We start from the raw sequence: 26,470 nt of genomic DNA on the forward strand, positions 1-26,470 counted from the left end.
GGGACACGGGGTCCCGCTAGTCGAGACCGCCTTCCGAGACCCCGGCTGCGAGAGATGGTCAGGGAGGCCCGCTAGTCCCGTACGAGACCGCAAGCGGAGGCCGCCTTCCGAGACCCCGGCCGCGAGAGACGGTCCGCAAGGCCAGGGACACGGGGTCCCGCTAGTCGAGACCGCCTTCCGAGACCCCGGCCGCGAGAGATGGTCCGCAAGGCCAGGGACACGGGAGGCCCGCTAGTCCCGTACGAGACAGCAAGCAGAGGCCGCCTTCCGAGACCCCGGCCGCGAGAGACGGTCCGCAAGGCCAGGGACACGGGGTCCCGCTAGTCGAGACCGCCTTCCGAGACCCCGGCTGCGAGAGATGGTCCGCAAGGCCAGGGACAAGGGAGGCCCGCTAGTCCCGTACGAGACCGCAAGCGGAGGCCGCCTTCCGAGACCCCGGCCGCGAGAGACGGTCCGCAAGGCCAGGGACACGGGGTCCCGCTAGTCGAGACCGCCTTCCGAGACCCCGGCTGCGAGAGATGGTCAGGGAGGCCCGCTAGTCCCGTACGAGACCGCAAGCGGAGGCCGCCTTCCGAGACCCCGGCCGCGAGAGACGGTCCGCAAGGCCAGGGACACGGGGTCCCGCTAGTCGAGACCGCCTTCCGAGACCCCGGCCGCGAGAGATGGTCCGCAAGGCCAGGGACACGGGGTCCCGCTAGTCGAGACCGCCTTCCGAGACCCCGGCTGCGAGAGATGGTCCGCAAGGCCAGGGACGCGGGGTCCCGCTAGTCGAGACCGCCTTCCGAGACCCCGGCCGCGAGAGATGGTCCGCAAGGCCAGGGACACGGGGTCCCGCTAGTCGAGACCGCCTTCCGAGACCCCGGCTGCGAGAGATGGTCCGCAAGGCCAGGGACGCGGGAGGCCCGCTAGTCCCGTACGAGACCGCAAGCGGAGGCCGCCTTCCGAGACCCCGGCCGCGAGAGACGGTCCGCAAGGCCAGGGACACGGGGTCCCGCTAGTCGAGACCGCCTTCCGAGACCCCGGCCGCGAGAGATGGTCCGCAAGGCCAGGGACACGGGGTCCCGCTAGTCGAGACCGCCTTCCGAGACCCCGGCTGCGAGAGATGGTCCGCAAGGCCAGGGACACGGGAGGCCCGCTAGTCCCGTACGAGACCGCAAGCGGAGGCCGCCTTCCGAGACCCCGTCCGCGAGAGACGGTCCGCAAGGCCAGGGACACGGGGTCCCGCTAGTCGAGACCGCCTTCCGAGACCCCGGCTGCGAGAGATGGTCCGCAAGGCCAGGGACACGGGAGGCCCGCTAGTCCCGTACGAGACCGCAAGCGGAGGCCGCCTTCCGAGACCCCGGCCGCGAGAGACGGTCCGCAAGGCCAGGGACACGGGGTCCCGCTAGTCGAGACCGCCTTCCGAGACCCCGGCTGCGAGAGATGGTCCGCAAGGCCAGGGACACGGGAGGCCCGCTAGTCCCGTACGAGACCGCAAGCGGAGGCCGCCTTCCGAGACCCCGGCCGCGAGAGATGGTCCGCAAGGCCAGGGACACTGGGTCCCGCTAGCTAGTCCCGCTAGTCTCGGAATAGTCACGGCGGCCTCCCAGCTAGGCCGTCGATGGGGGTGTTTCGGCTCGGTACGTCGTTTCAGGCCTTAGAAGCGTCAGTCGGCCGAGAAACAGGCGCTCCGAGACCGCTCTCCGAGACCGAGATGTCATTTGGTATGATGTCACAAATGATGTCATTTGGTATGATGTCACAAATGTTGTCATTTGGTATGATGTCACAAATGATGTCCTTTGGAATGATGTTACAAATGATGCTCATTGGTATTATGTCACAAATGATGTGCTTTGGTATGATGTCACAAATGATTTCCTTAAGTATGATGATACAAATGATATCCTTTGGTATGATGTCCTTTGGTTTGATGTCACAAATGATGTCTTTTGGTATGATGCCACAAATGTTGTCTTTTGGTATGATGTCACAAATGTAGTCTTTTGGTATGATGTCCTTTGGTATGATGTCACAAATGGTGTCTTTTGGTATGATGTCATAAATGGTGTGCTTTGGTATGATGTCACAAATGTTGCCCTTTGGTATGATGTCACAAATGATGTTTGGTATCATGTCAAAAGTGATGCACTATGGTATCATGTCACGAATGATGTCCTTTGTTGTGAATTTACAAATGATGTCCTTTGGTATGAATTCACAAATGATGTCCTTTGGTATGAATTCACAAATGATGTCCTTTGTTGTGAAGTCACAAATGATGTCCTTTGGTATGATGTCAAAAATATTGTTGTTTGGTATGAAGTCTCAAATAATGTCCTTTGGTATGATGTCACAAATGATGTCCTTTGGTATGATTTCACAAATTATATCATTAAGTATCATGTCAAAAATGATTTCCTTTGGAATGATATCGCAAGGGATGTTCTTTGGTATAAAGTCTCAAATGATGTCCTTTGGTATGCAGAGCTCCAGATAAGGGTCGTATTTTCAGAATTACGAATTATTTTCAAGTCCGTTACGTATTTATTTTTAAATCTTGTCGTACCATTAAGAATTACAAAATCAAGTTACGAATATTATTTTTACATCGGTTCGTATCGATTTTTATTGAGTTCGTTTCGCGTATTAAAGATCTTTGCGGTGCTTATATAGAATGGTTATCGGGTTTGTTTAACAAAGCGCATTTTTTCCAATAAAAGCGGTGTATACAGTCTTTCAAAAAACAATGGCGGCGCCCAGAGAGCGTCCTAAAAGACTGCAAAGCGTCCAAAAACACGCTTTTAACATATTGTACGCAAAGTGAGCCGAAGTTAAATGTTTAGAAAGACATTATAGAAATGATCTTATACGATGTTGTATGTTCAGTTTCCAACACAGTCGGAAAAGCTAAACAAAATGGCGACACGGCGGGTCCAAACTTAAAAACAAAAAAAACATTGAAGGAGTGGAAGGGACAAGTCCCGTGACTAATCGTTGAAAAGATTGAAGGGGAGACCCGTTTTTAATTGTGAAATATGTAAAACTTCATCTAAGGCATGCAATCTAAGCACAGTTTGGGCATATGAAGGTATTTAAAAAATAAAATTGTATAATATTGAAAAGACACTGTTGAACTCGTATAAATAAAGTTGCTAGTATGTTTATTTTGATTTTTTTCATGAAAATAACCGTTATTATTTATTTTTAGGTCATTTATAAAAAATAAGAATTAATTTTCCAAAATTTAGTAGATCTAGTAACGTTAAGAATAAAATTTCAGAGTTAAGAATTCTTTTTGAAAATCTGGTAGTAATTTAAGAACTTCACAAAACCTTATCTGGAGCTCTGGTATGATGTCACAAATGATGTCTGTTTGTATTATGTAACAAATGATGTCCTTTATGTATGATGTCACAAATGATATCCTTTGGCAGGGTTTTTTTCTACTAAGAAAGTGACGCCAATATTCTGCATCTTCCCCTACCAGAATTTTTCCCCTAAAAATACCATTTCCCCTCCAAAAATATAATTTTTCACCAACATTTAATATTTCACCCTGAAAGAAATGTTTTTTTCTTTTGGGAAGTGGACACTTATCATGTACAACGATCTCGCTCTCGCTCTCTCTCTCTCTCTCTCTCTCTCTCTCTCTCTCTCTCTCTCTCTCTCTCTCTCTCTCTCTCTCTCTCTCTCTCTCTCTCTCTCTCTCTCTCTCTCTCCCGACGAACACTCAAATCTGGGAATCCCAGTGATACTATATATAGCTCTTAAATTACGTCATGGAAACCGGGCAACTAATCGTATTAATCATGTGACTATTTTACTGGATTCCTGTCTTGCGCGAGAAGGGTGTTTCGTCAATTAATTACCGGAAACCAGTCGAATTTTCATCCGGGTTATGTGAAAGCCAAGATATAAACATTTAAACAGAAAAAAGTCTCACAATTGGCGTTCATACATGAACAAAATAAAATGTTCGGACTCGGAATATATTAATTGCGTTGACGCATTTTTTAAGAATGAATCATCAAAAACCGTTGAAACCCAACAGGATTCGGAGGTACATGTAATCAACATCGATTAATACTGTCGGATTATTGTGAAAGTGAAAGTAGACAATCGGCAGCTGCCGCACCTTTCCCTTCCAATACTGTAGCAGATCTAGATCGTCAACCCATTCATCATGAAATTGAAATCATAGTATTGACATCATTCCCCGGCCCCAGTTGAAAACATTTCCCATTATTAGATCTACACCTGCAACTTTATTTAGGACTTTGACTTTAATATCATACTTGTTCATGTGTTTAAGACCAAAAAGGTCAGAGACATGCCTCTTTTTCTAAAAAAAAACCTGAAGTCTGTAGGTGAGTTATAGACATTGAAATGAACAGTTTTTATTTTTTCCCCAAATATGTCTCTTTCGCGCTCGATTTTCCCCTTTTACATAGCGTCCAGCGTCTTCCCCTTTTTCTAAAAAAACCCTGTTTGGTATGATGTTCTTTGGTATGATGTCACAAATAATGTCATTTGGTATGGTGTCACAAATGATGTCATTTGGTACATGTATGATGTCAAAAATGATGTCCTTTGGTATGATGTCACAAATGTTGTTGTTTGGTATGATGTCACAAAGGATGTACTTTGGTATGATGTCATACATGATTTCCTTTGGTATGATGTCACAAATGATGTCCTTTGGTATTATGTCACAAATGATGAGCTTTGGTATGATGTCACAAATGATTTCCTCAAGTATGATGACACAAATGATATCCTTTGGTATGATGTCACACTTGTCTTTTGGTGTGATGTCACAAATGATGTCCTTTGGTATGATGTCACAAATGATGTCCTTTTGTATGATGTCACAAATGATGTCCTTTGGTATGATGCCACAAATGTTGTTGTTTGGTATGATGTCACAAATGATGTCCTTTGGTATGATGTCACAAATGATGTCCTTTGGTATGATGTCACAAATGTTGTTGTTTGGTATGATGTCACAAATGATGTACTTTGGTATGATGTAACAAATGATGTCCTTTGGTATGATGTCACAAATGATGTCCTTTGGTATGTCACAATTGATGTCCTTCGGATTGATGTATGCTGTCCTTTGGTTTGATGTCACAAATGATGTTGTTTGGTATGAAGTCACAAATGATTTACTTTGGTATGATGTCATAAATGATGTCCTTTGGTATGATGCCACAAATTATGTCTTTTGATATGATGTCACAAATAATGTCCTTTGGTATGATGTCACAAATGATGCCATTTGGTATTATGTCACAAATGATGTCCTGTGGTATGATGTCACAAATGGTGTCATATGGTATAATGTCACAAACGATGAAAGTTAAATTAAATTAAAGGCCTTTCCTACTAGGTTCAAAATGTAAAGGCTTCATTTCAAAACCTTTGATACTGATGAGCAGTAAACCGCTTAAAACCTGAACAGACAGTGAGTTACTTGCAGGCTGTTCTGGTTTTATGATGTTTGCACATAGCCAATTTCACTTTGGTTCTGAGTGGGAAAGGGTTAAGGTGGCTTATAAGCATTTGTATGCATTGGACCATAATCCCTCAAAACACAAACACAGTTATATGTAATGAGATTTAAATAATGATATCATGAGTCTGGAGTAACAGTACAGGGCTCACCTTTGACCCGAGCTCCCGGGTTTTGACGCTTGAAAATTACAGAAGACCATTGTTTGACTCTTGAGAAAATTACGTCATGCGTCACATTTGACCCGTGGTAATATACCGACTTGCGTCAACAAGATCAAAAGTTGTTAAGACTAAGCGATAGTTGGCTTGGGTCGGAGTATCTCTTTTAGTAGACGCTAACAGTTATCGCCCGGTTCCAATCATTGAAGCACAAGTCCGCCTAGTAGGCGGAGTTTGGCCCATTGAGAAATCTAGTAATGACCAATTAAAACACTGCGTTCGATGACGCGTGATAAACGTTCCATTATTTATCACAGCGTTTGTTATCAGCTGTTTGCGGAAAAGACACCAAAACAGAATTATTTCTATTTCCTTTATCCTACGGTCTCAGACTCTCTGCTTAATTTTCCGGATTTCAAATTTGGGACAATTGACACCCCTGATATATATTATGTCAATACCAGTGCGTGTGTTTTTTTCGTATTGATTTAACAATGCTCACAATGTATGTTTACACTGTGCCTTTTATTGACTGGAATATAAGAAATAAATGTTTAGATATTTGTTAATATGTTGCTTTTTATATATTATATCTAAGTAATTTGCTTCAAGTAAAAAAGATCGTTGACTCTCTTGCGTTATTATTATGACTCATACAAATTTGATTTTGACCCTTGAAAATATGGTCCCAAGAGTCTCGAGATTTGAGGTCTTAAAGGAAAGCCCTGCAATATAAACAAGAAATCATAAAATCACTCGTCATATTTATCATATATAAACAGAAAATGCATTGAAACTTCAAAAAATTGACAAACTTTAACTGTCCAACAGTTCATGAGAGTTATCTAACGTGGACTACTTAAACATACGGACCGATGAGAAGGGCCGGACAAATGAGAAATAGGGAAACACAATAGATACTGCTGAAGTATTTGGCTCAATATCTGTGCAACAGGACCAAACTGTGAGGCATTGTCTTAAAGGATAAAATCCTGTTATTCTTTCAGTCGCTGACGCTGATCAACAAGCGCAGGCTTGAGAACTAAGGAAACATGTTGGATGCTGCTGTAGTATAAAGCTCAACATCTGTGCTGTTTCAGGTGGTACTGGTCAGTCCCTGACGCTGATCAACAAGCGCAGGCTGGAGCAGATGACCCAGGGATCAGAAGTCTTGGTTGTGGAACCCAAGAAGGTAACCAGTCTTCCCTTTACCACTCAGGAAAGCACTTTGAGGCATTTGTAGTCCCTTAAAAAATCAAAGACCTTTCTAAGTAGATTCAAGTTTTAAAGCCTTTATATCCATCCATAAGATGCAGATGAGCAGCAGCCAGCATACAATCTGAAGAGCCTGTGATTTATGCCAAGGCTGTTCTGGTTTAATACTGGTTGCATATAGCCACTTTGACTTTGCTTCTGAGAGGAAAACGGTTAAGTTATTTGCTTATGCCCCCACTGGTTGTGGAACCCAAGAAGGTAACCAGGCAGAAATACTTTTGAGCCTGCTTATGGAAAAAGGGGCTTAATGTATGTGCTTAAAGTGTTGTCCCAAATTAGCCTGTGCAGTATGCGCAGGCTAATCATGGATGACACTTTCCGCCTATACTATTTTCATTTAGAAAATATTTTTGTAAAGGAAAAATTACATAAAAGCAGAAAGTGTCGTAACTTTTTTGTTCCACCACTTTAAGCGGGGATTTAGGGGATATAATTAGTAAGTGCTTGTATATCCATTCATCGCTGTATTAAGAATTTATAGTCTTTAGAGTCCAAGCAGATAATTTGAAGTTCTTTAAGCAAACGTCTGTGAACACTCTAAAAATCACATATATATATATATATATATATAATATATAGTCCATTCATCATAACGTCTTTCTTGCATTCTTAAAGTCACATTTTGGGTCCGAACCTCATGAAACTTGGTCAAAAACATTTTCCAATAAAATAACTGCCGAGTTTGAAACTGGGGCATGTAAGATAAAACAACTAGGTCACTAGGTCGAATTGTAGAAAAAAGCTTATAAACATCAGGAAGTCACATATCAAGTCAAATCTTTATTAAACTTGGTCAGAACATTTGTGAATCTCAGCGCATAAAAAATGTGCCAAGAAACTAAATATTGATGTTTTATGAAGTACTTTTATTATTTTGAACTCCACCTTTTCAAAGTAGTTTAGTTCCTTCTGGTCTCAGTTAAGCTCTCCTTAGGGCCCATGGCCTTCTTGTTTAATAAAGTACACACATTTCAACAGTCATAAAACACCAACAATAAAACATTTGACATGAGTAGCATAGAAAAAGGACAACAGCATTTCTCTTCTAATTTTGTCTTCAGCTTATTGATAGCTCAGTATCTTTCAGTACATACACCGTGTACTGAAACAAACGCCACTCGCTGGGGTGTTCATCTCACTGTGTTCGATTACCAATATGAACCCCGTGATGGGTGTTCAGATCAAATGTCGAATGGGCCGTTTGCCATAAGGCCGACACCGCGAATCACCGCTAATCACCGCGGACCCATAATAATTACTGCGGTGTTCATCGTGTTCACTAACAATTAAATAGTTGAACATACACGTATTGTTTTAATCCCTTTCATTTAAAAGTGTTAAAATTAACGACAAAAGAGCTCAAGAAGCTCATAAACACAAACGTCCGCCATTTTTCTAAATTATCAAATGGATTTCGGCATATGTTTCTATTTAAAGCCACAAACCTTGAAATGGAATTAAATTTTAGAATAAATAAGAAACATATTTTATCTATGCCAATTAGAATAAATTTGTTGAAATGGACGTATACGTCTAAAAATCCTACTTTCGGTTTTAAAAGCGGTACCGTTTTAAAAATAATAAATTACTTGATAACTAGGCTATTGATTTAATTTTATATATGCCATTTAGAATATATGTGGTGGTTACAAGGTAGAAATCCGTCTTTTTTTGCACTTAATAACTTAAAAATAATCGCGTGTGATGAAATGGAGGTATATGTATGGAAATCCTACTTTCAGTTTTAAAATTAAAAAAAAAATTGCTAACTAGGCTATAGAATTAATTGTTTCTATGCCAATTAGAATATATCTAGGGTTCTCAATTACTTTTGAGCCAACAGGCCAAAATGTGAAACCATCCGGCCTTCTATGGGTGTTCGTGGGCATGCTCCCCCGGATATTTTTTAAATTGAGCACTTGATTTTCTGAATTTTTGGCCATTTTATGGCTATTTTAATGATCAACCAGGCACTTAAATTTGAGCATTTTTGTTTGTATTTTATGAATTTTGGCTTTTTGAACTAACAAAAGATAAATGAAAAAAGCTCTTTTAGTCTTAATTACTTTTGTAAAATTTTATCATAATTCGGATACATACGACTTTCAGATACGTAATAACACTCGATTGAAAGGGTCAATTTTTACGATTTTAACAGGGTTTTTTTGCACAAAATTCCAATTGGGACATTTTATTCTAATAAGAAAAAAACTTTGATTTTGGATAGGGAATGGGACCGAAATTCGGCCCTAACAGGAATGGGCGGAAAAGGCCTGATCGTCAGTTTAACATGCACATTTTGCGTGACACTTCTAGTTTGAAACGTAACTGAATTAAAACAATCTTTCACAACAACAAAAACTTTGCATTAACACAAAAAACGCAAGCAATCAGGAACAAAAACTCACCATGTGATGAAAAGAACGTCAATATATTTGACTGCTTTTTGACCGATTCCAATTTGCGCATTTTAATTGTTGTTGTTGTTGTAATGCGTTAGGGAGATAATCAAGCAACGTCTTTGCCCAAAAGCAAAAACGAGCAAAGACACGAAAATTTCGAAAAATCAATTGCCGATTTTCCGAATATGAGCGATTTTCAACCGGCCAAAATCTGATTTCAAACGGCAGATTTGGCCGGCGGCTGGCTCTTATTTAAAACCCTGTATATCTGGTGGTTACAAGGTAGAAATCCGTCTTTTGTGTGCTTCAAACTTAAAAATAAATGCGTTTGTTGAAATGGACGTATACATATAGAAATGCTACTTTAGGTTTTCAAATTAAAAAAAATAACTTGCTAACTAGGTTATAGATTTTAATGACACTTTTGCACACATTTAAATTGCATCTATATGTATTGATTTACATGTATTTCATTCCAAGGTGTGTGGCTTTATAGATTTGATGAAATAAGCATCCACTCAGGACAAGGGTATTCCAACATGGGTGAATCACTTAATGTGATGTGAGCGCATCGTGTACAGTTCATGTTCTGTTACAAATTGTAGCCACAAATAAATACATGTATATGCCCATGATATTTTCGTGTCCAGTTTTTGTCTTGACAAAAAGAGCGCGAAAATAGGTGTGGGTGTGATAATTTATACACAAAAAACTGCAAATAGCAGACAACATTGTAAAAGCTTCGTACTTCTAGTGAATTTCCATTTAAGTATTGGGGTATCTCGCAAATGATTTGGAATTGACATTTCCTCTGAATAAAATAAAAGGCAAAAATGCTGTGTCATTTTCATCGTTTTGTTCGTATGATATTGTACTGTATCTGATTGCACACAAAGTGCCGTGTACAGGTCATATTCTTTTACAATGACCAATGAACAGCGTCATCTATATTTAGATTTCATTCAACATGTATAAGTTATTTTCTGGAAATCGGGAGAAAGTTAAAGCAATTTTTCGATAATAAACCAACATTTTTATGCTCCTGAAGGTTGGCATATAGTTGTATAACTGTCCGTCAGTCCATCCGTCTGTCAGTCTGTCCGTCTGTCCAAAAAAAAATTAACATTGGTCATAACTTTTGCAATATTGAATATAGCAACTTGATATTTGGCATGCATATGTATCTTATGGCGCTGCACATTTTGAGTGATGAAAGGTCAAGGTCAAGGTCATCCTTCATGGTCAAATGTCAAATATATGGCTTCAAAGCGGCGCAGAAGGGGGCATTCTCTTGTTTTAATTTAATTGAATTTGTCATACTTATTTATATTTTGTGTTGTCTGTGTACGTTTGTTTGGTTCTCATTTGTTTTCAGCAAATCTTGTGAAAATAAATGTCGTATTTCTAAATGTTTAAAGCAAGTCCCGTTTCCGAAATCATATACAAGATTACTTCGATATGTTTACTAACATGTACAATCATTGTTTTGACAGACAACACATGCTTATCTAAAATTTGTATAGGCCTTCTGTACTGACCAAAATAATAATTAATAGTGCAGGTGCTTATCTAACATTTAAGGATAAGAAAAACGGGTTCTAGACACTTGAAAAGAAAGTCATCGCGGTGATCACGGGTGTTCCCGTTAACAATAGCGTGCGATTTCGGGTTTTCGTTTTCGCCGAACACTGCGGTCAGTAGCGTGTCCGTCCCACCCCCACCCGGAGAAGTGCCCCCTCAAAGATTTTTCAATGGGCGGAGAACTGCCCCCTCACTGTTTTTTAATGGGTGGAGAACTGCCCTCCTGCTGAAAAATAGGGGCGGAGAGGTGCCCCCATATCAGAATTGATGACCCGGAGAAGTGCCCCCTAAATAAAGAAATTTTGCGGCGAGTAAAGTCGATAATTTTCTTGCTAATATGGCTGGAAAGTTAGCGAAATTTCAAAAATAATACACAAGTCATAAAAGGTATAAAACAGCAAAAAATATCTGCCTCGGCATGGACGTCGCCTTATTGATAATCACGTGTTTTTCCCCTATGTGAACAAAGAAAAAAAATCCCTTTTTGCTTATACTTAATTCTGAGGGGGGGGCAGTTCTCCGCCCCTACAGATTTGATGGGAGGGCACCTCTCCGCCCCCTTTAAAATAAGAGGGCAGTTCTCCGGGGGGCACTTCTCGCAGGGGTGGGGGGAACACAAAAAACAACACGTAATCAAAAAAGTAAAAGCATTATTTTACTACTAAACAATAGAAACATGCTCTTTTATTTTCTGTGCTTAGCGACAGGTGTTACAGGATTTGATTATTTTTATGCCCCTGAATCGAATGATCGGGGGTATATTGTTTTGGGCCTGTCTGTCTGTCATTGTATGTGTGAGTCTGTGTGTCTGTGTGACTGTCCCAAAACTTTAACCTTGGTTTAACCTGTTGCAATATTGAAGATAGCAACTTGATATTTGGCATGCATGTGTATCTTATAGAGCTGAGTGGTGAAAGGTCAAGGTCATCCTTCAAGGTCAAAGGTCTTTTTTTCTGAAATAGCTGCCGTGCGGCGTCAAAGCGGGGCAGTAGGGGGCATTGTGTTTCACAAACACAGCTCTTGTTTCTTAATTTATACTTTATATACGTATTCTTGGAAAACCCATTTAATATTAAAAATGCATGCATTATGCCACCAACTGCATGACATCTGCAAAAGACAAAAATTAAAGTAAAATACAGCATTTTTCTTCCATAATGATTGTACTTTGATGTACTGCAATTTCATGATAATGTTTGCTATTGTTAAACAATACTTGCTTCATGTAAACGAGTTAAATGAATGTTTGAAACAGACAATAGTAAATAATTAAATAACTGCATCAATATGTATTAGTATATTTGAAAGTGGATCTTTAACATGATGAACATGTCTGTCATAATTGTGTCATATGATCCTCATTGAGTTGTTATACCGATTTACTTTTGTTTTCAACTGTGTCATATTTTTATGATTGCCAATGTTTACTCAGTAGTAAATTAAAATCTCACGATTTTCCAGAGCTTTCCGCTTACTTTATTATATAAAACTGTATATGGCACCCTCTGACCTAAGGAGATACCCAAACAGTTTTCATGTAAGTGGTCACGTTGACAAACATGTTGATGTCAGTATTGGGCTTATCATATACTAGGTAGATATGTTGAAAAATGTTTCAATGTAAACATAAGTCCAATCATATAGCCTGCAACATGGTATTCTCGGGGTACTTAAGGAATTATCATTCGCGTGGTGTAATCACCGTATTAATATATCGGATGAATTCTTGAATAGACAATCATATTTGACTTAACTTCATTTAACCCATTTATGCCTAGTGTCTAGAAAAAAAGGCCTTGGCTAACAGCGCAGACTCAGATGAGACGCCGCATCATGCGGCGTCTTATCTGGGTCTGCACTGTTTGCTTGAAGGAATTTCTGTAAGAAATATTAAAAATATAGAAATAAATATACTAGACATCCCTAATTCTGGAAATAAATTGATCCAATTTAGAAGAATGGGAGAGTCCACTAGGCATAAATGGGTTAAAAATTACTTTTTGATAACAAAAAGCCATTTATTAAAACTGTAGTCACAACAAGAACAACACCACTGTTTGTTAATCTTATTTATTATTTTGTAGGCTTATTTGTGAGAAAAACGTTTGATAGCGCTAAAATTAAATCAATCATGAATAAACAAAGATCTGACATACCATCAAAAGCAATGATCAATTAAGTTTATATTATTTTAAATAATTTGATTTTTAGACACAAAAAGAAATAAATGTCACTGTTATTTTCATGCACTGTCCAATTTTTCATTAAAATATGTATTTAAGTAGATTTGAGCTTCAAATTATGTTTTCAATCCTTTTAAGACAATTAATTACGAAGAAACAATTGATATTGGCAGCAAGAGATGTTTTCTTGCAGATTTAACAAGTAGGTCGCAAACGTTTGTTTGTTAACAAAAGTCAGGGGGCATAAACCATATACAGCGAGAATAGCCGACCAATGAGAATACCGGGTTTGAGTGTAAGTGGTAACTCAAAACATGTCTAGTCATTTTGTAAACTGATTTTATGCAAACATTTGTCTTATCAAATATTTATTTTATGAATAGTTGCATTTTGTTATGTTATGTCTTAAGTTGTTTTACAAAAAGTGCTTGACCTTGAAAATGCTTAAAAGTGCTTAAATTTTTAGTGCAAATTTCAGTACGATCCTGACCGACTTTGATGTTGTATGATAACATGCAACTCATATGATTTGATAATGTGTCTAATACTGTTACTGTCATATGAAGTCAAGTACTGATAGCTCAAATGTTTATCTGTAAACGGTACAGACCAAAGTATTATATTAGTTGATTTAAGCCACCAGCGGGAGAGGTGTACTTTAATGAGTATAGATTTCTAAAGAATATTTATAATAAAGTGAACAAGATGGCTACGTTTTCTCAGTCAACTGTGGGTAAAGGCTCTGATTCTTTTACAGACTTTTCCTGTTCGCCGTGTCTAGAAATCAAAATTGACCAGTGGGCCGAGTTTTACTGTGATAACTGTGTAAAATTTTATTGTGAAAAATGCATAAACCTGCATGGTCAGTTGTTTGGAAAACATGTGACATATGGAAGGGGAGAGACAAGTAAGTGGCCAGTGTGCAAGGAAGTGGAGGATTTCATTCAGAAATGTGACCTTCATGAAGACAAACGGCTAGAGATGTTTTGTAATGACCACAGTCAGCTGTGCTGCACTAATTTTGCTTTTGTCAATCACAGGTAATTTAGACATGTATTTGCTTTCCAATATATTTGTTTTCATAAATAGACCTTTCAATCTACCATTATTCTGATCAATATTGGAAAAAGATTTTTTTAGTTTGATTAATTTGAATAAAATTACAATTGTGGCGTATATTAATTATGTGTTTATTTAAATTAGAAATTGTTGTTTAACCCTTTCCCACTAAGAAGAAACATGAAAATTGATATTTGCAAACAGCATAAAACCAGAACAGCCTCCAAGTAACTCGCTGTCTGTTCAGGTTTTATGCTGTTTGCTGCTCATCAGTATCTAAGCCTTTAAAACTTGAATCTAGTTAAAAAAGGTCTTTATTTAAATGTACCCCGGTAACTTTCTAAGCGACTGCAAATGCGTGAAAATAAGTATTTAAGTGATTAAGTATAAAAATGAATAAATTCCATAGCTACGACTATTTTACCTGAAAAGAGCATTTTGAAAATAGTAAAAACATGATAAATCATAGTTTGGACATATTTTTATTTCATGGTCATTTACACCACATACACATATTTATGTATTGTTTTCCTTTCAGACAATGTGCTAAAGTAGCGCTTATATCTGAGTCAGTACAAGGACCTCTGCCAGACTTGCAACAACTATCAAGAAATATTCAAACTGTTCTTGAAGATCTGGAGAAACTTCAGAATTATTGGGATACCAATATGCAGTCTTTGCAGGTTTCATACAGCAAACAATTAAATGAAATACGGGACACACGCCAGAAAATAATTACAATTTTAGACAACATTGAACAAAATACCATAAAAGAGCTAGAAGATAAGATGACAAGTCTGAAAGCTTCGATCAAGACTAATGTGGACAATTGCAGCAAGCTTAAAAATGAACTGAAACGACTCAGTGACACAATTCATGACATTGTTGATAAGGGAAAAGCAGAACTCTCGTTTATGGCAAGTAAGAAATGTCTGAAAAAAATTAATCAGTCTGAAACTTATCTGACAGAGAACTTAGTTCAGGTAGAAAGTTCACTGACATTCCAAGCTGACAGTGAAGTTCAACAGCAATTGTCTAAATTGTCCGGTCTGGGGAGGATTGTGGTATGTTCTCAGGCTGTACCTCTGCCTGGTGCCCCAATCAAGGTATTCACTGTGCAAGGAAAGTCAGCGTATGATGTGAGCATAGCAGGTGATGTAAACAAGAGATTCAATATAAGTGGCATCTGTTGTCTCTCAAATGATCAGATCCTAATCGCAGAAACTGATAATAAAAGAGTTAAGCTACTAGATCATCAATACCAGGTGGTGGGACATTGTGATTTAAAGGCTTGTCCAATGGACATGTGTCCAATCACCTCAAGTGAAGTAGCTGTTGTTGTGAATGAATGCAATAAGACACATGAGGTTCAGTTTGTCTCAGTGAATGATGGGCAGCTGGTTAAGGGCAGGAAGTTACAGTTTCAACATGAATGTAAGGGTATTGCTCACAATCTGCAAGACCTGTATATCACTTCTGGTACTGCACTTTACAAGTATTCAATGAGTGGACACCTGCTTAATAAGCTGTATGAGGATTCATCAGCTATGCTCACAGGTAATATAATGGTGGATATATATGGGTATATTTTGAAATAATTATAAGGAATTGTCAAATGTAATAATGCTGTTTACATATTCGCTTAAAAGTCAAAGTGTTTATTTACTTTTGCAATTGCAGATAGCTATGTTTTCAAATAATAGACATATTACTTCCACCATAAGTAAATGAAACCTACTCAACAATAATGTCCTTCCTTTGACAAGTGTTGTCTTGACTTATTTTCTACTGTTTAGGAGTTTGTATTGCTTTTTAAGATCTTAAATAACTCCATAACAGTATTTATGTCAGCAAGCACTGATTATGTCAGTGAGTACATTAACTTACTTAGAAAATGTTATTGATGAGTACCGATTTGGGTTTTAGCATAAAATGAGCATTAATTCATAAATGGTTCATTGTAAGCAAAATCATACTCTTTTAATTAAAATAACTAGCTGGTGTGAATAAGATGTAACCGTGTCTTAATTAACATAATGATCCTGTAAAAACATTCTATATTGATTCTACTCTCTTTTGCAGTAACTAAGTGTGCAGTGAGTCCGTCAGGTGACAAGATATTAGTCACCAACTTTCCCACAGCAAGGTTCTCACCCTGGACAGAGATGGCACAGCTCTCCACACCTTTACCGACCCAGACCTGAAATATCCAGCAGGTATACATATGACTGCCCTGGGACAGGTGCTGGTCTGTGGAACAATTTCCAACACTGTCCTACAGCTTGATGGTGAAGGCAAGAAGAAGCTGGCAACTCTTGTTACCAGGAGTGATAAAATTAATTTGCCAGTGTCAGTCTCCTACAACAGGAACACAGCATCCATCATTGTGGGTCAAACAATGAGTACAAACATTCTTGTGATTAAAGTAAAATAGTTTTGTTTCACAAGATTCAGTACAATATTTTAGAAACATGTACTTTTCACATGAAGCTTGCCAACACCAAACTCAGATTAAGTGTTATGTTTCATCTCATGATTCACCTGGGTGATTTATTTTGATGCTTAGTAATTTCAGATCATTATTAGGTTTTATTGCTGTATTCTCTCTGAATGATTTAATGTGTCTTGTTCTGAGAAAACTGGGCATAATGCATGTGCGTAAAGTGTCGTCCCAGATTAGCCTGTGCAGTCAGCACAGGCTAATCAGGGATGACAATTTCTGCTTAAACTAGATTTTCGGTAAAAAGGGACTTCCTTTAAACGGAAAATACCATTTAAGCGGAAAGTGTCGTCCCTGTGCCGACTGCACAGGCTAATCTGGGACGACACTTTACGCACTTGCATTTTGATCAGTTTTCACAGAACAAGACACATTATGCTTTATTGCTGTATTCTCTCTGAATGATTTAATGTGTAGCCACAAAATATGAAAGCATACTATCATTTGTGTCTCAGAATCAATTGCATTGCTCTCATGCATATGTTTCGTTTGAATTGTATATAATCTGCGTATTGTTGCTAACTTAATATATATCTTGGATATGGCAAATATGTATATACATGCTTTACTTGTTGTCATTTGTGATTCTCTACAATTGTTTTGTGTGATTATTATGTATAGTAAAATGAACTGTAGTGTGCAATTTAGAAGAGTTATTACTTTTTCATTTAATTCATTAACTATTATGATGTGTTCTGTTTAAAGAAATATTGAATTTCCTATAGTAATAATTAATATTTTGTACAGATTTCTTCTATCAACGGTTGTAGACTTTATTTTTGTTTATGACAATTATACATGTATTTAAGTATTTTAATTATGTTATTTTTCCTTTACTTTTCCCAATGTTTTGCGAAATAAAGCACTATTCATGAACACATTAACCTTGTTGTTTTCTACGGGTGGCGTTGATCGAATACCAAAATCAGGGAACCGAATTTTAAAGGCCTTTGATAACAGTTTGGATCCAGATTAGACGCCACAGAACGTGGCGTCTCATCAGGATCCAATCTGTTTGCTATTCTGATAGTATTCTTTGAAAAAAAGATCGAAGAAAATGCTAATTTTAGAAATTCAGCAGACGTCATTTTAGCAGACGACAAATTCCCAGCATGCAAAGGGTTAAGCACACGCATTAAACCCTGTTTTTCCAGAGTGAGGCTCATATCTTCACACTTGTGACCTTGGTGATCATATTTCACAAGGCAGCCACCAGTGTTACATCTGCAAGGAAATGCCAAACACAATTAATTAAAATATCTTTGCTATACTATGTAAAGATACGGAACTTATTGATATCTTCACACTTGTGATCTTGGTGATTATATTTTCTGGGGCAGCCACCAGTGTTACATCTATAAGGAAATACCAAACACAATCAAACAAAATATCCTCGCTATACTTTATAAAGATACGGAATTTATTGATATCTTCACACTTGTGATCTTGGTGATCATATTTCCTGGGGCAGCCACCAGTGTTACATCTATAAGGAAGTACCAAACACAATTATACAAAATATCCTCGCTATACTTTATAAAGATACGGAACTTATTGATACCTTCACACTTGTGATCTTGGTGATCATATTTCCTGGGGCAGCCACCAGTGTTACATCTTCAAGGAAATGCAAACACAAACAAAATATCTTTGCTACACTATGTAAAGAGACGGTACTTTTTGATACCTGTGACCTTCTGATTGTATGTCACATTGCAGCCTTGTATTTCATAGTGCAGCCTTGTATTTCATAGTGCAGCCTTGTATTTCACAGTGCAGCATTGTTTTTCACAGTGTAGCCTTGTATTTCACAGCGCAGCCACCAGTGTTAAATCTGTCAAGCCGAGTTCAAGCGATCACAGAGCTGTATATGACACCGTGTTACCCACAATGAGGCCGCAAGCTCCCATGTTCAAATGTAACACGTGCAATTTGACCTTCAGAGAGCCGCTTGACCTTGAGAAACATCGGCAGCTGCATCTCGACCGCAGGTAGTTTAAACTTATATCTTTTAGCTCAATTGCATTGAAAGCTGAATTCTTATGGAAACACTATAGTCCATTTCCTGGGTAGAACTAGTACTTAATGTGAGATAACACTTTACGCATCAAGCCCAGTTTTCCCACAACGCGGCTCAAATATCTAGCTTCAATTTGATTCATTATTGTTTCAACTGCTGCCTTTATTTCCTTTTTATGCCCCTGGTAGGGTAGCATATAGCAGTTGAACTGTCTGTCAGTCCGTCAAGTCAGTCTGTCCGTCAGTCTGAAAACTTTAACATTGCCAATAACTTTTGCAATATTGAAGATAGCAACTTGATATTTGGCATGCATGTGTATCTCATGGAGCTGCAAATTTTGAGTGGTAAAAGGTCATGGTCATCCTTCAAGGTCAAAAGTCAAAGGTCAAATATATGGCTTCAAAGCGGCGCAGTAGGGGGGCATTGTGTTTCTGATAAACACATCTCTTGTTTTCTATACCCCTGGTAGGGTGGAATATAGCAGTTGAACTATCTGTCAGTCCGTCAGTCAGTCTGTCCCTCCGTCCGAAAATATCTAGCTTCAATTTGATTCATTATTGTTTCAACTGCTGCCTTTATTTCCTTTTTATGCCCCTGGTAGGGTAGCATATAGCAGTTGAACTGTCTGTCAGTCTGTCAAGTCAGTCTGTCTGCCGTCCGAAAACTTTAACATTGCCCATAACTTTTGCAATATGGAAGATAGCAACTTGATATTTGGCATGCATGTGTATCTCATGGAGCTGTACATTTTGAGTGGTGAAAGGTCAAGGTCACCCTTCAAGGTCAAAGGTCAAATATATGGCTTCAAAGTGGCGTAGTAGGGGGCATTGTGTTTCTGATAAACACATCTCTTGTTAGCTATGCCCGTGGTAGGGTGGAATATAGCAGTTGAACTGTCTGTCAGTCCGTCAAGTCAGTCTGTCCGTCCGTCCGAAAAACTTTAACATTGCCCATAACTTTTGCAATATTGAAGATAGCAACTTGATATTTGGCAAGCATGTGTATCTCATGGAGCTGTACATTTTGAGTGGTGAAAGGTCAAGGTCATCCTTCAGGGTCAAATATGTGGCTTCAAAGTGTCATAGTTGGTGGCATTGTGTTTTTGACAAACACATCTCTTGTTTTAATCCTGTGATACCATCTTTTAAAAAACCTGGTGCAGGCGTCTGTGCATAAATAAAGTAAATCCTGATTATTGAATTCCTTTCATGGAGAATGTCTGATTGTTGTTTATAGACAGATAAATAATTCTATATATCAGCTATTGTTTCTCTAGATAAATAAAATTCACATTTGTGTTTGATCAATATTAGTGAGCCTTGTTCTGGGAAAAGGGGGTTTTATTCACTGCATAAAGTTTCATCCCAGATTAGCCTGTGCAGTCTTTAACTGGATTTTTGTCAAGAAGAGTAATTCTTTAAACAAAAAATACAAATTTAAATTGTTATCCCTGATTAACCTTTGCAGACTGCACAGGCTAATCTGGAACGACACTATGCACATGCAATAAACCCCCTTTTCACAGAACGTGGTTCATATTATTCTAAAATTCAACCTCCAGGGTATACAAATGCTGTATCTGCCAAGACATATTCTGACCTCTACAATTTCCGGTGTCATCTGAGAATACACGACAAGATTGCCACCTACACCTGTGACATGTGTCCCTTTATGGTAAGGCTATTTAAACACTAAATATGTTCAAAAGGTGTGGATAGACTTTTTAGGCTTTGAATGGATAAAAAATATTAGAGTAATGTTAAATCAATAATGTTGATTTAGTTGTACTTTTTATGCCCCCCTTCGAAGAAGAGAGGAATAAATTGTTTTGCTGGATGTCTGTCGGTAGACCAGTTCGTTTCTGATCAATAATTCGTCAACCAGTTGACCTATTGGCTTGATACTTCAAATGTGTATTGACCTTGAAAAGTTGATGACCCCTATCGAAATTGGGGTCACTGGGTCAAAAGGTCAAGGTCACTATCACATTAAGTGTGAAAACCATTACAGATCAATAACTCATCAACTAACTGACTAATTGGCTTGATACTTCACATGTGCATTGGGCTTGAACAGTAGATGACCCCTATTGAAATTGGGGTCACTAGGTCAACGACTAAGGTAACTGTCTCAATAAGTGTGAAAATCGTTTCCAATCAATAATTCGTACACCAGTTGACTGATTGGCTTGATACTTCACATGTGCATTGGCCTTTGACAGTAGATGACTCCTATCGAAATTTGGGTCACTAGGTCAAAGGTCAAATTCACCGTTACAATAAGTGTGAAAATCATTTCCAATCAATAACTGATCAATTAATTGACCGATTGGCTTGATACCTAGCATGTGCATTGGCCTTGGACAGTAGATGACCCCTATTGACATTGGGGTCACTAGTTCAACGCCCTGTTTGTGGGTCATGTGTCTCCGACCGCAGAACTCCTGTTTAGATTTCAAATTGTCATGAAAATGCACATTATTTTTATTTAAGTGAGGTGAATTCTCTCTGAAGGCTTGTTCTGACAAAAAAAAATTTTTATGTCCCCCACCACTATAGTGGGGGACATATTGTTTTTGCCCTGTCTGTTGGTTGGACCTGCACATGTTGAGTAGTGAAAGGTCAAGGTCATTCTTCAAGGTCAAAGGTCAAAAAAATGATTAAATAATTAAAAATCAAAGCGGCGCAGAAGGGGACATAGTGTTTCTTACAAACACATTTCTTGTTGTTTTTTTTAAATATTTCATCAATATTATTATATCATAGTTACTAGATAAATATAAGCATAATAAGTGGGGACATGTTGTTGTTTTAGTATGTGTCTATACGAAGGTGAAATGTTATTGATATCCCCTTGTAAACTCACAATTGGAAATATGCATGTGCTTGAAGTGTTGTCTCAGATTAGCCTGTGCAGTCTACACTGACTTATCAGGGACAATATTTGCCGCTTTGATGGAATTTAACGTTTAAAGAAAGTCTTTTCTTGGCAAAAACTGAGTTAAATCGAAAAGTAAAGTATTGACTCGGACAAGCCTGTGCACAAAGTCTGCACAGGCTTATCAGGGATGCCACCTTTTGCTGTTATGGAGGTTTTTGTTGTAAGGAAGTCTGTTCTAAATGAAAATCCAATTTAGGCATAAAGTGTTGTCCCTGTGTGATATGTCTGCGCAGACTGCAGAGGCTAGTCTGGGACAACACTACACACATGGCTTAAGCCCAGTGTTATCCAAAGGGAAGCTAAAATATATCTGCGTTTGTGCAGGTGTTTGGAGAGAGGAAGCAGTACATCAGCCACCTAGAGGACCATGAGCTTGCCAAGGACTCGTACATACCTGGACATACCCTACGTCTCCCATGCTTTGTTTGCAAGAAGGATTAACCTGACAGGTATTGGTAGTAGGAATTCTTTAAACTAAACCCTTTCCCACTCAGGAGCAAAGTGAAAACAGCTAAATGCAACCAGCATATAACCAGAACAGCCTGCAAGTAGCCTGTTCAGGTTTTATGCTGTTTGCTGCTGAACAGTATCTTAGGGTTTAAACAAAAACTTTAAAATTTGAATCTATTCCAAAGGTTTTTATTGATGCCCCCCTTTGAAGAAGAGGGGGTATATTGCATTGGTGGATGTCGGTTGGTCGGTAGACCAGTTCGTTTCCGATTTATAACTCTTCAACAAAGTGGCCAATTGGCTTGATACTTATAATGTGCATTGGCCTTGGACAGTAGATGACACCTAGTTATAATACTTTAATATCCTCAACCCATTTACTATAACGATGATTTAACAGAATTGCTTTATTCTATGTCTACTAAAAACTTTTTTAAGTGGTTAAGTCACACACTAATATGATAAAATGATCTCTTATGGTCAGCTTTGTTGCATACAATCCTGTTGTGTGTTGTTGTTTTTTTGGGGGGATGCGACATTTGTCTCCGACTGCGGAACTCTTGTTTAATTATTAATAAACGGGGCTAAATACATGTGCTTTAAGTATTATCCCAGATTAGCCTGCGCAGTTTGCACAGCTTATCATAAACAACACTTTCTTCTTGAATGTGGGTTTGTTGTTTAAAGGACGTTACTTCTTAGGAGAAATACAGTAAAGGCGGAAAGTGTTGTCCCTGATAAGTCTGTGTGGGCTTCACAGGCTAATATGGGTCAGCACTTTACGCACAAACATTTTGCACCATTTTACCAAAGTGATGCTGTTTTTTTAAACTTTAAACTACTGGTTACCATCGCTTTGTTTAGTTTGCTTAGCAACAAGGAGGTTCCGGGAATGGTCCTCACTGTGGAAGCTTTCTTAAGATCTCCCTCGTAGGGTTGCCAAGTACTGGTTCTACCCAGGAAACACACTCTAGAACATCTAAAAAAACCCGTTGGCTGTCAATTTTAATAATGCTAAAATTAATAGGTTTAAACTAATGTAAAGTGATGAAATTATGTTCCATGAAAGATTGTTAAGTCATTCAAGCATACCATATTTGAATATCTGTTTGAAAACACTTGTTTGATTGGACTACAGCATTGTATGGCAGTTTTTACTGATCTCAAAGTGTCTTTTAGTATTTTGGTTGGCAGATTGTGCATTCCATCAGAACAATACTGCTGAACAATTAATGTTTGTTTTGTAAACGAGTTGTGCTTTTTGAAAATGGGGCTTAATGCGAAATCAAGGAAAACTCGTGTTGGACAAAAAATAACTTTACGGTAAAAAATCTTATGGTTTGGGCTCTATTCTTTATTGCAGGGTTTCGTTAAGTTGGCAGTTACTTTTTATTAATTATTTGTTGTTATCTCATATATTAGACCATTCAATCCACGAAATCAGTGAAAATTAATGTCTCGCATTAAAGATGATTTTGCAGTCAATTTTATGGTTTTGGCCTATGACAAAGCAGAGCCAGAACCATAAAATGTTTGTGTAAAACTATTTTATTGTGCACAATTATTGTAGCATTATGGATGCTGCGGCTGACTATGCCTCTGTAATTAATCCACATTTACCACAGTGTATACTTGTTTTGTACAATACAATTTACCTTCCTATGCCGCAGGGCTTCGCTGCGCAAACACCAGAACTACTACCACTCAGAGAAGTGCTTCAAGTGCGCGCTGTGCGGGAAAGCCTTCGTCGAGCGGGCAAAGCTACAGCGCCATCAAATAACGCATACAGGCAAGAAAGAGTTCCAGTGTACGTACTGCGATAAGTCATTCGGGCTGAAGCACAATCTCCTGGCGCATATGAACATTCACACAAAGTACAAGCCTTGGGAATGCAGTATCTGTAGGCGGAAGTTTGGACAGAAAGTTTGCCTGAACCGGCATTTAAAAGTGCATGAGGGGTTCTCGGTGGAATATTTGTAAACTGGTTGAGGAAAAAGCGAGTTACATTGATTACTTAATACAGTGAAAATAATTCATAAATATCATTGGGACGTGATCCTTTTCAACGGACCCTGTTTAGATAAAGAAAACTGTCAATAGAAGTTAAGTGATTTTGGATTTAAGATTTACGCCTTGACTGGGTTTTTGTTAAGAAGGGACTTCCTTTAAACAAATAATACCATAAAGCGGAGTGTTGTCCCTAGTTAGCCAGTGCAGACTGCAGCGGCTACCCTTTGAAAACACTGACGCAAATGCATGAAGCCCCATTTTACCAGAATTGGCTTCACATTGATTACTTAAACCAAAGTCTGATTTCTTCCATTGAAAATTTTCTTGATGAACCAGGGTCTCTTCGAATGGACCTTGTCCAAAAGCCTTTTACTTAGTTCACAATTGATATCACAAATATCAGATTTTGTTGATGACAACTGATAGATTAGGCCACAACAAATTGATTACATGTTCGATGGATTTTCCGCACCTAAAAATCTTAAAACGAAATAAAAATATTTTTATTTTTATTTTGCGCCCGCATTAACAATTTGTGCTTTGCACACATTCGTTCAATGATTTAGTTTAATTTAGCCTATGTATTTTACGATATAGACTGTTATTAATTAACTTTATAATATTAGACGAGAATGTGTTTAATTTGTTAGCCCAATACAAGTTGAGCCTCGCCAATAAAGCTCGAAACTCACCTTATACGAGAAAAGGCGGCCAATACAGAAAAAACACGGCCAATACGGAAAAACTTTCAAAAGGTCGGCAAATACAAGATTCAGCCAATCAGAAACCGGGAAAAACTCGGCCTTATATGAGAATCTAAAATTTCGACAATTGTGGACGCCATTTTGAAGTTGTATGCTTAGTTTTGGTTCAAAAGTCTAAACCTTCAAAAAGATACTTAAGGTACTCAGCCCCTAATATTTTCAGCTCCCTTTTTCGACAATAAGAATAGTGTAGTGAAACGGGATTTGGGTATGACTAAATACCGAAAACAGTACTGTTTTCGCGCGAAAACAGTAACATGTACCGAAAACAGTTAGAATTCCCACCTTTACAGCGTGATAGTGGCGTTAAACTATGATTTTGATGAATGTTTACAACAGTACGCATTTAAATGATGCTTTATATTAATTATTACTTTTTTACGACAAGCATGTTATTACTGTTTTAAATGAAAGCATTATTAAATACGAGGACATACTACCGAAAACAGTAACATGTACCAAAAACAGTTAGATTTCCCACCTTTACATCGTGATAGTGGCGTTAAACTATGATTTTAATTAATGTTTACAACAGTACGCATTTAAATGATGCTTTATATTAATTATTTCTTTTGTACGATAAGCATGTTATAACGGTTTTAAATGGAAGCATTATATAATACGAGGACATGATATCGAAAACAGTAAATTTACCGAAAGCAGTTAGATTTCGCACCTTTACATCGTGCATTTCCGTTAAATCATGATTTTAATATATGATAACTTTAGAAAGCGTTTGAGCGAAGATTCAAATATGTTTAAGACGGTACCTGTAATTAAGTCAATGGTTATATAAAAGAACACATTATCAAAATAATTATTTATGCCCCCCTTCAAAGAAGAGGGGGTATATTGCTTTGCTCATGTCGGTCGGTCGGTTTGTCGGTCCGTCCACCAGTTGGTTGTCAGATGATAACTCAAGAACGCTTGGGCCTAGGATCATGAAACTTCATAGGTACATTGATCATGACTTGTAGATGACCCCTATTAATTTTGAGGTCACTAGGTCAAATGTCACAGGTGAAGGTCACAGTTACTGGAAATAGGCATTTTAAGGATTTAGCATGGTTCAAACAAGGGAAACAACTACCGTTTATGCATGTTCTTTTTGTTACAGCATTTGCCTCCCTTGTAATATATTTAAATTTTACCAAATGTAAGGCTAACTGCATTTTTGTAATGCATTGTATCAATAACCACCACCACCACCATCACCATTGTTCACAGTGACAAAAAACGTATTCACACAATGGCTGCTACTACAACTTATAGCCCATATAGGGGGGCATGCATGTTTTACAAGCAGCCCTTGTTTATTAATGAACACATGTTAAATATTGGTATTTTTGGTAGAGTGGACAAAATTAAATTATATGTTTTACATAAAGACATTCTGGAAATAAATAACATTTCATAATGAGATGCATAATAATTATGACGTTCGGTATCGGACCGTGTTTTAAAGTTTAAACATGTGCTGATCGCAACAACAATTAAGACAATAGCTTTAAAGTCACATGCCTATAAATAATCTTAGCATAAGGGAATTTTAATCACAGCATAAAGAAATACATTTCATGCATAATGTGTAGACAATTAAGGCAACAGCTTGACATCAATTTTTAAAG

At 38.4% G+C, this 26,470-nt stretch overlaps 2 protein-coding genes across 9 annotated transcripts in view; both read left to right on the top strand.

The window, feature by feature from the left end:
* LOC127847745 (zinc finger protein 596-like) overlaps positions 1–24,282 on the top strand; it is a 289,933-nt gene extending 265,651 nt beyond the window's left edge. For 2 of the 8 annotated variants that reach the window (XM_052379859.1, XM_052379858.1), the window contains one exon: positions 23,739–24,267. In XM_052379859.1, coding sequence (XP_052235819.1) covers positions 23,739–24,048 — 310 coding nt within the window. In that variant the 3' untranslated portion in view covers positions 24,049–24,267. Of the gene's footprint in view, positions 1–21,942; positions 22,068–23,738 lie in introns of all 8 variants that reach the window. The other 6 variants (XM_052379865.1, XM_052379864.1, XM_052379862.1 and 3 more) reach the window with 5 other exon arrangements.
* On the top strand, positions 13,710–17,536 carry LOC127847751 (uncharacterized). Its single transcript, XM_052379877.1, has 3 exons — positions 13,710–14,139; positions 14,697–15,715; positions 16,241–17,536. Exons 1-3 carry the CDS (start codon positions 13,805–13,807, stop codon positions 16,360–16,362), a joined length of 1,476 nt encoding a protein of 491 aa, XP_052235837.1. The 5' UTR covers positions 13,710–13,804; the 3' UTR covers positions 16,363–17,536.
* Positions 24,283–26,470: the final 2,188 nt, after the last annotated feature.

Source organism: Dreissena polymorpha, chromosome 10 (genome assembly GCF_020536995.1).
Source record: "Dreissena polymorpha isolate Duluth1 chromosome 10, UMN_Dpol_1.0, whole genome shotgun sequence".
NCBI classification, from domain to species: domain Eukaryota; kingdom Metazoa; phylum Mollusca; class Bivalvia; order Myida; family Dreissenidae; genus Dreissena; species Dreissena polymorpha.

Coding starts and splice junctions, on each gene's coding strand:
- LOC127847751 (XM_052379877.1), top strand. CDS start 13,805: ATGGCTACGTTTTCTCAGTCAACTGTGGGTAAAGGCTCTGATTCTTTT. Junction 14,140..14,696: donor TTTGCTTTTGTCAATCACAG/GTAATTTAGACA, acceptor TTTTCCTTTCAG/ACAATGTGCTAAAGTAGCGC. Junction 15,716..16,240: donor TTCATCAGCTATGCTCACAG/GTAATATAATGG, acceptor TCTCTTTTGCAG/TAACTAAGTGTGCAGTGAGT.